The sequence below is a fragment of the Bemisia tabaci genome, chromosome 1, assembly GCF_918797505.1.
Source record: "Bemisia tabaci chromosome 1, PGI_BMITA_v3".
Classification (NCBI taxonomy): Eukaryota; Metazoa; Arthropoda; class Insecta; order Hemiptera; family Aleyrodidae; genus Bemisia; species Bemisia tabaci.
Genome location: NC_092793.1, coordinates 89,959,417 through 89,972,704, shown reverse-complemented (window position 1 = coordinate 89,972,704; position 13,288 = coordinate 89,959,417). Strand labels below are relative to the sequence as shown.

General features: G+C 39.4%; 1 protein-coding gene across 4 annotated transcripts in view; it reads left to right on the top strand.

Moving 5' to 3' along the window:
- Positions 1-13,288, top strand: part of LOC109034966 (uncharacterized) — a 157,206-nt gene that overhangs the window by 134,111 nt on the left and 9,807 nt on the right. For 2 of the 4 annotated variants that reach the window (XM_072306485.1, XM_019048405.2), the window contains 4 exons: positions 1,103-1,344; positions 3,372-3,618; positions 7,327-7,470; positions 10,054-10,341. In XM_072306485.1, the coding sequence (XP_072162586.1) occupies positions 1,103-1,344; positions 3,372-3,618; positions 7,327-7,470; positions 10,054-10,325 (905 nt within the window). In that variant the 3' untranslated portion in view covers positions 10,326-10,341. The remainder of the gene's footprint in view (positions 1-1,102; positions 1,345-3,371; positions 3,619-7,326; positions 7,471-10,053; positions 10,342-13,288) is intronic. The other 2 variants (XR_011900875.1, XM_072306486.1) reach the window with 1 other exon arrangement.

Genomic DNA, 13,288 nt, shown 5'->3' with positions numbered 1-13,288 from the left:
TCAGAGCTGATGGCACACCTGATTGAGTCACCACTGGTGGATTAGGTACCATTTTCCGCTGACTGGCTGTAGCCGTGATTTTGCTAAGGGTGTAGATAACTAGTGATTGTGGATAGGACTCAGCCATTTGGATTTTTATGGAAATTGATAACATTAGAAAAAGGATGTTATTGCGCTCCTACTGATTATGGGTACCAGCAGTTTTATATCAAAATGACGACCAATGAATTTCTTCCGGTGACTTTGCTACATTCTGCTAATCAGATAAAGAAGACGCCCCTACACTGACCCCTTCTTCTGTCGCATTTCATGCCACTAAGCAAGAAGTAAGAGTAAATAGGAACTCTCCGTTAGCCGTAGGCCTACTTTTCTGACTGGTCTTGCATACAGGTTGCAGATATTTGCTGATCTTTTCAGATGAATAAATTCAACGACTCCAGGCAGAGATTCATCAAATCGCCCTATTCCTTTCAACTATTTTTTGTTTTCTGACACAGAAATTAAGCTTGGATTTTGATTAATTATTGATTTGTGACCTTAAAATCTGTGCTGACACTAGCGAAACCTGTCTTGTTATCTTTCTCATCAATACATTACCCCCAATAATGTATTTCATGCTCCTTTTCACTCCTTCTGGCTGCTTTCATTCTTATGAAAATGTAGAGTAGAGTGGCCCCTGAATGGTGTCGGTAAGTCATGTATACTCTCATTCTTATAACCCTTCAACAAGTACTCAGGTCCTTCAACGTTTCAGACTGATACATGAGAGTGTTTCTCAAACCATTCAGTTTGATTTGGTTCTTCCTATGTTTACAGACTGTTTAGGACTCCAAATGCGTCAAAAATTGCACTCAAACTTACATTATGACAACAAGGAACTGCTGTGTAGCACCTTACCAATAAGTGAAAACAAAGTTAAATCAACACTTTTAAAATATAAAAAAAATAAAAATAAAAAATAGCTCGATACTTGTTTTTCCTGCCTAGCTCTGCCGATTAGTTGAGGGTTGGCATCCATGTTGTCATAGGGGTTCCTAACTTTCATTTATTTTTATGATTGTTAATGATTTTGTTCAATTAATGCCAGGCTTACTTTTTTCAGTGTTTTTCGAAAACGATGAGGTCTGTTCATATGCTTTCAAACCGAAAAATATTTTAATTGGCCACAAGGATAAACCTGCTCTCATTCTCTCGGAAAAGAGCTATTTTGATAGTTGGCCTGGAACTCGTCCTTTTAACTGCAATTTCCATGTTTTCGTTCACAATCAAGGCTTATTTGCAGTCATACAGAATATGTATCTTCGTCGGAATGCAACAACAAAAGAATGCATCGATTACATCCAGGTATGTTAAATATGATTGAGGCAGGCAAAATGACCCTAAAAGTAGAGAAAAAGAAAATGAAGTGCAAACTTTATAAAACTTTATCAAAAATTTCATTAAGTTTTTCAAAAATTCTTTGTCCATGAAACGCATAGAAAAAAAATACTTTATTTTAAAATTTATTAAAAAAATTAAAGTCAAACCTCGAATTTTCTTATAAAATTCTTAGATAACTTTAAATGATAAACAAAATAACTGGTAATAAAATGAAGAAGTATGTAAATACTGAGAACAATGAAGGAATAAACCATAGTCATTGCACAGTCGTACAGCAGAGAGGCTCAGACATTTTTCACGCCACCATTTAGCGGTTTAGGTAACAGCAGTATCGCAAATGCAGGGACAAGTGTGAAGAGTTACCTGTTCAATTTATCTAATTGAAAGAAATTCATTAACATTTGCTTAATATCCTATTACTAGTTTGTTTGCTGTTTGTAGTTACTACAATGTCTATAAATTGAAAGGAGGGGTATCGTAAAGGCCTTTTTTGGGGCTACCCTGAAATTCCTCAACTCCGCTATTTTTTGGTCATCGAAGGTCCATATCTTACGGAATGCATCATGGTTTGGTAATTTCCGGTCTATTCGGGAGTCTACCACTGCAGCCTGATTGTTGAAATTTTTTGTTTGTCGGGACGACATAAATGACTTTAGGTTAAAAGGCTGAGCGTGATTGGTCGGCTATGTCTTATCGCTGTTTTGTCATGCTTTGTCAGATGGAATGGACGACATACTGTCGTAAACTTAAGAAATACCTTTAGCTTGTCGTGAGTTCAACCAGACATAGGCACGACAAAGCAGCGATGAGACATAGCCGACCAATGACGCTCTGCCTTTTAGCGTGTGGCATCTATGTAGTCCCGACAAACAAAAAATTTCAACAATCAGGCTGCTGGCCTAATCATGGGTCTGGAGGCAAATTTTGGCGGAAAATACGGGTTTTTCGGCATTCGACGTGCTGTTTCATGACGATCTTTTCGGAGGAGCAAAAAGTCCTTCAAGTATGTTCATTAGAGATGTAAGAGAGTCACCTTGGCCAACTTTCGTCGATGTCAAATTTTGCGCTCATAGTTAAAAAAAACTTTTATAGAATTTTCCTGTTTTTCATCATTATTTAAAATGGTCTGTAAAAGGCGACTCATCTTACACCAGAATCAAAATTTTTTGGCAGAAAATGGACGTAGATGGTCAAAACCTTCCTCTAAGAACTTTTTTGGATTCAAAGGCCCCCGAAAAAGCCGGTGTTGCCATATTTTATCGCCTAAATTCACGGAAAACCTAGTATTTCAGAATTTGGAGGCTGTTCCTCGTTGAGCTCATTCTGCAAGTTCAAAAACCTTTATTTTTCGTACGCAGTGGCCACATTATCAGGAACTTTATGCATATTTTACCTATTTATGTATTTATCTCTCGCTATGGCGCAGCGTTTCCACTTATCATTCGTGAAAAACGAGGAAAATTCTCGTTTAGCTGATTTTGCGCCATTTTTTTTTGGATCATGCACATGGAACTAACATGTTAGAGAGAAAGAAGTGGATAATATGTGCTGGTATTAATTGTTCTGAGATCATGCACCTACAGACGATCCATTCTACGAATTCTTGGAATGATATTTGTGCTCAAGGATGCGACCTCCAAACTTCGACCACTATTTGACATCTGAAAATATTTGATCCATGAATCAGAATCACGAGTTCCCTATGTTGATTCTGCCCCATCCTAACACCTCCCCCCTTCCCCCTATTTTTATGAGAAATCTGTAACGTTGCCAACTAAGGAAAATGGTTTATGCCTTGTTAAGATAATTATTTCATTACATATATCTAAAGCATGTTCCAAGTCCTTAACTCCTGCACTTTTGTCTTTTGTCAAAAAATGACTGACTTAGATAGACTTTGTTTGCATGAACACATCTGTATAATTTTTTGTTTATTGTGTAGGCTTCTACAAGTGTATTCCTGATGTGTCTTTTTCCTCTCTTGTTTGCAGTTTAAGCAAAGTAAGCAGCAATTTCCAATCAATCTTCAATTTGAAAGGGAGCAACACAACTGGGGGCCCAAGTACTGTGGTCGGATAATAGCAACAGACATCATGATGGAGCAGCCTGACTCAGATATTGCCCCGAACGCATACATTGCAAATGAAGGCTCAATTGCTGTCAAGATACATATAACTCCAAAGCAAGTTCTTGATAATGAAACTCTCACTCTAGAAATAGCTTTTACACCGTACTCAAGTAAGTTTTTTTTGCCACAATTCTCTTATGCATCCCCAAAAGTCACAGTAAAGATGCATCGTATCATAGTAATTGAAGAGGCAGCTGCAGAAGGGCCCTAATTTTGAGAAATGACTCTTGAGGAGATGGTCTCAAAAGTTCAAATATTACATTTTACCTGAAAAAATTCTAAATATATGTAGTTACGGAATTGGAAAAGAGTGAAAGAGCCTTTTGAGAAATTGAAATTTCCCTCACCATGTGATTTTGCAAAAACAAAAGAAACATAGTCTAAGACTAGCTGTGATTAGCTCGCTACGCAAGCTGTCACAAGTAGCCGGGGAGCACCCCTGGACCCCCTGTTCCTCGCTTCGCGATGAACTTACAACTCGCTCCGCAAGCACCTCGAGCTCCTCATACCTATAAACATTAAAAAATAATAATAATGAAAAGACAACATCTTTGCCACTTTGGCGAAATCTGCCGTCTTAGATTTTTGAATTTTGAAAATCCGACCAAAAAATCGGATTTCCGGTCGAAAAGTACCACCTGACACCGAGTTTTCCCAAAATTGAAGGAGAAAGGAAAAGGAGAGGAAGTCAAAGAAACATACGACCAGTGAGGCGAATGATCCATAAGATTGAACATAAACAGACAGTAAAAAATGGAAGATAGTTGTGAGGAGATACTTAGGTGCAGGCAGGCTGACACTATGTACGTGAAAGGGGTAAAGGGATGGAAAAGTTCGCGAGGGAGGCACACAGTTGGAAGATTGAGTGCGATCGAGGCACATGACGCACATGAATCATGGTAGCTCTGCTGTGACGTCACGCGACACAATTCAACCTGTTCAGCGCTGTGCTCGTAAACAACCTTGTATCTCCAATGCATTACAATACGAAGAAACAACTTTTCGCTCTTTCGGGCGTCCTGGACATCGCATTGGAATCGGAATAATTTTGATCAAATTCTCGTGACAATAGCTAAGCGTGTACCAAGTTCAAAGGAAATCGCTGCGGCCAACTTTTCTCTAGGGGGGGCAGAGTGAGTGGTAACAGCAGCTTCATGTAGAGTAATAATAAGGGCCTATTTGCCCAAATCGACTCTTAGTTTGAGAATGCTTTCTGTAAAACATTATTTAAGGGGAAAAAATTTGGTAGTTCGTTTTCAATCATTTGTAGGTCGATTTACATACTATAAACAGATCAAAAATTAATATATTCCATGTAGCTCACAACTTGTCTATGATTGCGATGTTTTGCAACATGAAAGATTGATAGGTTTCATCTGGGAGTATGTTACGACATCTTTCGCCTTTTCCTCTCCCCTCGTATAGTGCATTTTCTTGAAAATGTCCCAGCACAGTTTCAATATGTTCCAGTCCATGGTGAACCATGGCCACATCTTTTTTGTTATGTTTCCTGAGTGTTAAAATTGGAACAGGATATTAAAACGGTTTTTGTTTGGTAAGGAACTCTAAGTACCAAAAACGATTCCGTTGTGGCAAAGAATAAAGCCCTCATAACTTCAATAAAAGCTAGTCACGAAATAGATAATGATAGATCGGTTGAATGGGAGGTCATAAATGCGTCAGAACAAAGTATACGGGTGTACTTAATGTGTCGCTAAAATTAAATGCAGCGCAACGCGATTATAATTGCTTTGAAAAATTGTCCTGATTATGATGTGCCCCAATATGCCCCACTGATCAGGACAAAACTAAGGTTTTCTGAACATGTATTCAATTTTAAGGAAGACTGCATGTTCTGTGGTGTGGACGCAAGAGAGGAATCCGAGCCAAAGCAGTTAAAAAAACCGCAAGGATCGAAAGGTCAGGGTTGTTAGTGTGGAGAGTCTTGACTTTACAGATAGTGTTTACAATGTTGCGAATGGACAGAATGGCAATGTGGATAAGCAGTTGAAGCAATGTTTATCCAATATTATAGATTTAGTTGCTAAAAAGGGAAGGTATCATTACCCTTGCTATATTGATTTTTGAAAGCACACTTTTGTTACTGATAAGGAGACAGGGAGGCCAGTCGAACCTAAAGTTGCCAAAAGCATGGAAGAAATGTTTTCATTCTTGAAAAATTCTAGTGAAAGTTAGCTACTTCAGGTACCTTCCGCATTCATTCCAACCTAAATAATTCCTAAAAAATTAAAAGGAAAGTACAGGGAAGATATTATCTTTGCCGCTCAGAAAACTAAAGAATCTGTTTTGTGAGCGTTTAGTCATAAACTTATAAATGACGAGGTTGTGGAATGGTACTGGGTCCACACCAATTTGTGGGGGGAAAAAGCCCAAAAGTCCCGAAAATTTCAATTAGAGTCAACAATTTTTGAGCTCTAATGAGTACCAGTACAAGACTGAGGGGGATAGTGTTTAGCTCAGGCAGCTTGCGCTGGAATATTCAGTTGAGGTCATGCTGAGAGATCTATAAAATAAATCTCATAGATCTCTCGGTGTGACCTCATTAACGTTAGCTGTCTAAGCTGAACACTCTCCACTCTCAGTCTTGTACTGGTATTCATTAGAGCTCAAACATTTTTTGACTCCAATTGAATTTTTTGGAACTTTTTGGCTTTGTTTTCCCCGCGAAATGGTGTAGACGCAGCACTATTTCCTCACCTTAGTCTTTTTTATTATCGCTTATAAATGACTAGTGGCCTGTTGCTGCTTCGCGGCCGTTAATTACTGAAAGATAATTCTACTTTAATAATCGTGGAACAATGTACTTAAATCTCATGAGACAAGGTCCACCTAGTTTTTTGGTAGATTCAACTGAAAATGGGTCGTCGTTTTATTTTGGGCAATTTTACCAAAGTATGATTGCCACTGTGAGAGCAAAGGGACTTAAATTTTTCGCAATTGTTATTTACAAAATTGTTTTACAAAGTTGTTTACAAAACATAAGCATTCACAGTAACCTTATCATACTGAATCGATTATTGATTAAGGAATTAGAATATCAAGTTTCTCAATCAATTTGTTTTGACACCTCAGGTCTCATTTTAACTTTTCAAAAGAGTCTTGTTTTCATTTACTAATGACATTATCAGAGGCTTTTTTTCATAGTGCATAAAAATCCATAAAAGTTGCAAAAATTAATAATTATAATTTACCTTTACATCAATCGATTGTGGCGAATTACGGAAGATAAGTGCAAGTAAGCACAAAAGTGAAGTTTTAAAAAAGTAGGCTTGGTAGCTTCTGAGTAAAAAATCAACGAATTTCAAATTTCATTTTTAACTATGTGAAAGAGACCTTTATTATCTTCATGTCAGGCAAAACCACTGTAAGTGGTATTTTCTTCATGCTTTCGTCATCGCGTTTCTGACACACAACATACAAATTTCAAGGGCAGAAATTTGCAGAAAAGGATGTCATTTTATTCAGAAGGTTCAGCTCTCTGACGGAATAATGTCCCTCACTGCCGTTTGAAACCAATTCAATTTTTGTACACTAACTGCTTTCTTGTAGGTCTTGTTTTTATACAAGTAAGGCAATTTCTGTTGTATCAGCCGAATCGGTGAGCTCATCCAAATTATATCAGACAAATTCCAAAGGAAATTCAATCCAAAAAATTTAAGGGGTACTGCTCATATTGGTAACACGGCAGGTATGTGCTGTAAATCTACAAGGTTGCAAATGGAGGTTCAGGTATTTTTACTTTCCTCCTAAATTTAATCCTCTTTCGTAAGTGTATAAGCGCTGCTGTTTTGTTTCAGTTTGTAGATATGATAACAATGCTGTCAAAAACTGTGGAGAAAACATGTGTATCAGTCAAAAATATGTCACTGATGGTGTTGTGAACTGCCCGTTTATAGACTGCAGAGATGAAGGCACCTGTGTACTTAATTTTAACGGCACAAGTGAGTTCATAATTAGTTTTCCCTTTTCCCACTAATTATTTAACAGAACCCGCTGAAATATCTGCACAAAGAGTTTTACTCCCAAGCAGAGGCTCCTTCAAAAACCATTGTTCGTTAGCATTTTTTTAGTAAGTTGCGTATCTTACCTCCGGATTCCTTGCTTGAAGTGTATTGATTTTAAGTGATAGTCTTCTGGACTTTTGGTCCACCTCCAGGAAGTCCCTCGATAAAAATGGAGCGGCAGCTTTTGTCTAAAATAGGCTCTCACACTTGGGGAAAGGCCGCTCTAGGTTGAGATTGTAATGTTGCAAATTGTGGAACCAAAGGAGAACTCATCTCCAAGCAGATAATCACTACCCACCAGTACAATTGGGAAAAGGCCGCTCTAGGTTGAATTTTGGAACCAAAGGAGAACCCACCTCCAAGTAGATAATCTTTACATACCAGCACTCACTATGTCTTCCATGGAACATTGCAGGAACACCAAAATAAAAGTTACAACTATTTTGATTTCAGAGAAGGAAATGTTGTATATCAATCAAATCGGAGGCGAATGTATATTTACCCAATTTTAAGTCGTCCTAAGATTCAAAATTGAAAAATATTAAGAATCCGCAACATATGAGGAGTGTTTAAAGACTAACCGCAATTGGTTATCTCGATTAGGTGATGAGATAGAGGTTTAAAAAAAGGGGTAATTTTTGCACTTTAGCGAGGCTGGGGGGGGGGGGGGGTAAGCAGAGCGGCTAAAAGTGAGGAATTTTTGGAAAACACTCTTTTTGAAGTATATACAGGGTGTTGCAGACCACCCGTACCAGGCCTTTTTCTCGGTTGGTTTAGGTCGTACGAAGTCGGAGACCGCGGGGTTGAATAGGGAATTGACCCCAAGGAATCCGAATTTTGTGGTCCCGGAACCCCCCCACCCCCCCTTGGGGGGTAAAGGGGGAGTCACGATGCTTAAAGTCAAGGTTCCCGACCGAATTGCGGTTCGATCGCATTAGAATTGAAAAGCACGGAAAATTTCACGTGGAATTGACCCCTAAAAATCCAAAATCGGACCATCCAAGGCCCAAAAATGATCCCCTAAAGAGGGGGACAGTACCCCCCTCCATAATTTCTCTTTGGTCTCAAAATTGACGTAAATTCTCCAGAAAAAGACGGTTTCTCAGGTAATCGACCTCGAGAAATCCAAATCTCGTGGTCCCGAAGCTCCTCCAGCCCCCCTTGGGAGGTAAACGGGGGGGCCCAATTTTAAAAATCGGGGCTCCTTTCCGAATCGCAAATTGATTGCATCCAAATTGAGGAGCAGAGCACATTTACATCTTAAGTGACTCCTAAGAGTTCTAATTGACCCCCCTGAACGGCAGAAAGTAACCCCTGAGGAAGGGGGCCTCGCCCCCGCCAAAAATTTCTCAGGATTCCTCTTTGGTCGCAAAATTGACTTCGATTCTCCAGAAAAAGACAGTTTCCCATGTAATCGACCCCGAGCACTCTAAATTTCATGTTCCCTGAGCTTCTTGGGGTCGATTACATGGGAGACCGTCTTTTTCTGGAGAATCGAAGTCAATTTTGCGACCAAAGAGGAATCCCGAGAAATTTTTTGGGGGGGGGGCGAGGCCCCATTCCTCAGGGGTTACTTTCTGCCGTTCAGGGGGGTCAATTAAAACTCTTTGTAAATGTGTTCTGCTCCTCAATTTGGATGCAATCAATTTGCGATTCGGAAAGGAGCCCCGATTTTTAAAATTGGGCCCCCCCCCGTTTACCTCCCAAGGGGGGCTGGAGGAGCTTCAGGACCACGAGATTTGGATTTCTCGAGGTCGATTACCTGGGAAACCGTCTTTTTCTGGAGAATTTACGTCAATTTTGAGACCAAAGAGAAATTATGGAGGGGGGTACTGTCCCCCTCTTTAGGGGATCATTTTTGGGCCTTGGATGGTCCGATTTTGGATTTTTAGGGGTCAATTCCAAGTGAAATTTTCCATGCTTTTCAATTCTAATGCGATCGAACCGCAATTCGGTCGGGAACCGTGACTTTAAGCATCGTGACCCCCCCTTTACCCCCCAAGGGGGGGGGGGTCGGGACCACAAAATTCGGATTCCTTGGGGTCAATTCCCTATTCAACCCCGCGGTCTCCGACTTCGTACGACCTAAACCAACCGAGAAAAAGGCCTGGTACGGGTGGTCTGAAACACCCTGTAGTTGATGGTCAAAAATTCAATTTTTCCAGTTTGTTCCACTAAAAGCCTTTATTTTTCCTTCGTTGACTGTACTAGATAGGAGACTGGGCTGTACTGATGATGGGTCCACACTTCCAAATTCCCACAAGGCTCGAAACACATTTGCAGTCCTCTCCCTGATTGATCGTAATGAGTATCACTCCAAACAGTGTTACTCTTAACGAGGAAAATTTCGCTCAAATGAGTTTTTCGTCCTTCAAATGATCATGAGCACTGATGGCCATGACGTAATGTCGACACCTCTGTCTCTTCCCTAAGAAGTGCTTTGAACCCACGCTTTTGCTTTGTAACTCTCCACCTGTTTTTTATTTGCTTCTTTTTACTCACGGCAGCATTCATTTTCAGGAATAACCAAATTTGCCACAGGAATAGGAGTACGGCTCTCCATGAATGCTATTGCAAGTGTCTTTTCCGTTTTCCTTGTGTTCATTTCCTGTCTATGGTTGTGTCGACACTGTGGAGCATTTTGCTTTGAACCACCCCCTCAACCCATCATAGTCTCTAGTCCTGTTGAAATGGGAGACGTTAGAGCTCAACAAGCTGCAACTGCTCCACCAATTGCTGATGACAAAGACTTACCGCCATCGTATGATTCTCTTTTTCCTGAGGGGAGGTAGTTCTTTACAAGAATATGTAAGTCACATTAAGCTATGGTAACCACGTGGGTGGATTTTTCAGTAATTTTACCAATTTAGTATCTCTAAAACTATTGATGTTAGAAAGAAAACCAGACTGGCTTTAGAATGACCATATCCTCAGCTTTCTAGCAAGCTATTGGTTTTAAAATTTGGTACAAGTCGTGGGAAGTAATGACAGATTTTCCATACCCATCTGCCAAATGTCCAAATTTGTCCACTTTTATCATGCTGTAGTGACTAAGGGAAAACACAAAAGCAAGTCCCTGAAGAAGGAAATTCAATTTTTCCTTAACTTCTGCGTTACTGCTAAACCGCTTGCCACCAAGATACTATTTTAACTCCAGAAAAAGATGAAAATCACACGGACACCAGAAGTTACTATTTGTGTCAACAACAGAGTGCGGGAAAGCTAGGAAGGAGATTTTAAAGACCGGGTTGAACAGGTTGCTGCACCGTTTTCAAAAATGCAAGGATGGGCAGGTGACTACGGCGAGGAGCAAGGTAAAAAGTCTTTAATTGGTTTCACAATTTTTGCGCTAAAAGAATAAATTGCTTTTCCTTCTTCACGGACTTACACTCACGTTTTCTCTTAAACCCTACAGCATGGTAAAAGTGGGCACATTGGACATGAGGTGAGTATGGAAAATCTGTCATTACTTTACACAACGTGTACCAAAATTTTAAAATTTATAGCTTGTTAGAAAGCTGAGGATATGTTCGTTCTCAAGCTGGTCTGGTTTTTTTTTTCTAATATCAATAGTGATAGAGATATTAAATCGATAACCTTACTTAAAATCCATCCTCATAATAAAACCCCTAAACTGTGTAGGTCTTAAAGGATTCAACGATTACTCTTATAATTTTACTTTGATGACCCCACAGAGAGTTTAAATATTGATCGCATGGAATGATGATATCATATTAAATGCAAAGAGAGTGTGTACATTAATAGGAAAATCTGCTAAATGCATTGGTAAGAGTTGAATTTTTCCTGCGCCCAGCCCTTTCAAACAGGTATTTCTGAAAGACTTCATGCATTTTAAAGAAAGACCTAATGATCTGGATACAAGGGAGAAAATCAGTCTCATTGAAAAAACACATATGTAGCAGGAAAATCAAGTGCTTGCATGAAATGAAATCAGGTGATCAAGCAAGTGTAGCAATTTCATGGGACCAAGATTGAATATAAGGAGAAAGAAAGTAATAAATGGTATCAAATCCATCAGAAGTATTTGAGCATCGAGAGGGATTTTTCAGGTACACATCAAGCTGTATAGGGACACATTGCGGTTAATGCATAGTTTGCCATGTTCTCTCATGAAGAGAATGAGAATGTTTTCATAGCATGAAATTTCATAAAAATCCAAGTAAAAATCCTTTAGTTTCAAAAATAAGTATTGATCTCATGGAAAAAAAAATACCTGGAAATAGCAGGTGCTCTAATGGAAGATTCGTAAACAAGTGTCCCAAGTTAAAGACTTTTTTCAGTTTCTCTGTGAAGGCGTTTCGGACGTAGAGAAGTGCATTAACTTTTTGTGGAAATTAAATTTATTGTGATGGAAGCACATGTCTCTCCAGAATGAGATCAATGGAATGCATCTGCAACCATTGCTCCTGCGTCTAAGGCGGTTTGACTGCTAGGAACCATTTTAAAACAATTTACAAATGCTGATTTTATGCAGTAACTTTGAAGCTTTGATAAAAAGGCGCTTACTTTTGAAACAACCTTTATTGCCACACTATTGCAATGCTTCCAATTATGGTGTACTGTCTCGGAAAAAAAGCGACATTACTTGTACCTCTGAGAAAATATTTTTCTTTTGAGACAATACTTTTCGCCTCAATTATTTTTTAGAACGGTGAGAGAAATAATAAATTCACACTACTGTCTCCATGGTGCCAGACTTTACAAATAGGAGACTGCAACTTTCTTGAAATGGGTGGTACAAAAAGCGGTACAATAGATGTGCTGCTAACCGCAACAATCTGCCCATCATAGTCACCCTGTATCCTAAAGTGTTGTTCCTGTCAGCTACAAGAATGAAACAAGTGTTTCAGGGGTCTCCAGCGGCACTATGAAACACTACCTTTTACGCTTTTTTTGTATTTAATCAACTAAATATGTATGATTTTATTGTATTTATTTTTCTTATCCCAAAAATTTTTCCAGTAATCTGATGCCGAAAACTAGGATTTTTGAGGTCCTAAGCGGATGCTTGTTTCTTTCTTGTTACTTGTTTAGGCTGAAAAAATCTGAAGAGTTGTTTGTTTAGGTGTGATAGGTTTTTGGCAGTGATGAGTTCTATAGGATACTGTACTGGTGTGACCAGCCGATTTCAGTGCAACCTCGCGACAGGTCCTCGTAAACTTAGAGGATCCCCTCCCCCCCCCCCCCCCCGAACTACAACCCATCCATTGCCTGCTCCTGAAGTAAGGTTAAGCTGATAAATGAAAAATAACTCTTAAAGCGGCTGAATTAATGGGAAACAAGTACCCTTCATACAATTTCTGACCGCTGTTTACAAAGGAGGGGTCTGCTCAACATCATCAGGAATAAAAAACGATTAAAGGCTGATATTTGTAATCTTACGAATTTTTTGTGAAGTGAGACATCTGATAATAGCAGTTAGTTGCCAAGATCTTACGCAAGGTTGCAGCACCAGCAATTGCTCATGGATTTTAACATTGGCTCATACGGGAATCCAGGGTCCTATCAAACTCGTCCCTGTTGCCGGGTAACAGCAGTGAGCAGCAAACCGCTGTGCTTAGCAACAGACTTGTTGTAGAGCGTGCGATGATAGCTTTGTGCACTACCACTTCAAAGAAAGTCGGTGTCTCCTATATATATAGTCTGGCAACGTGGAGACATTAATGTGACCTCATAATTTCCCTCGCCCCTTGGAGAAAAAATAGTTGAAGCAAAAAATATTGTCCTCCCCCCC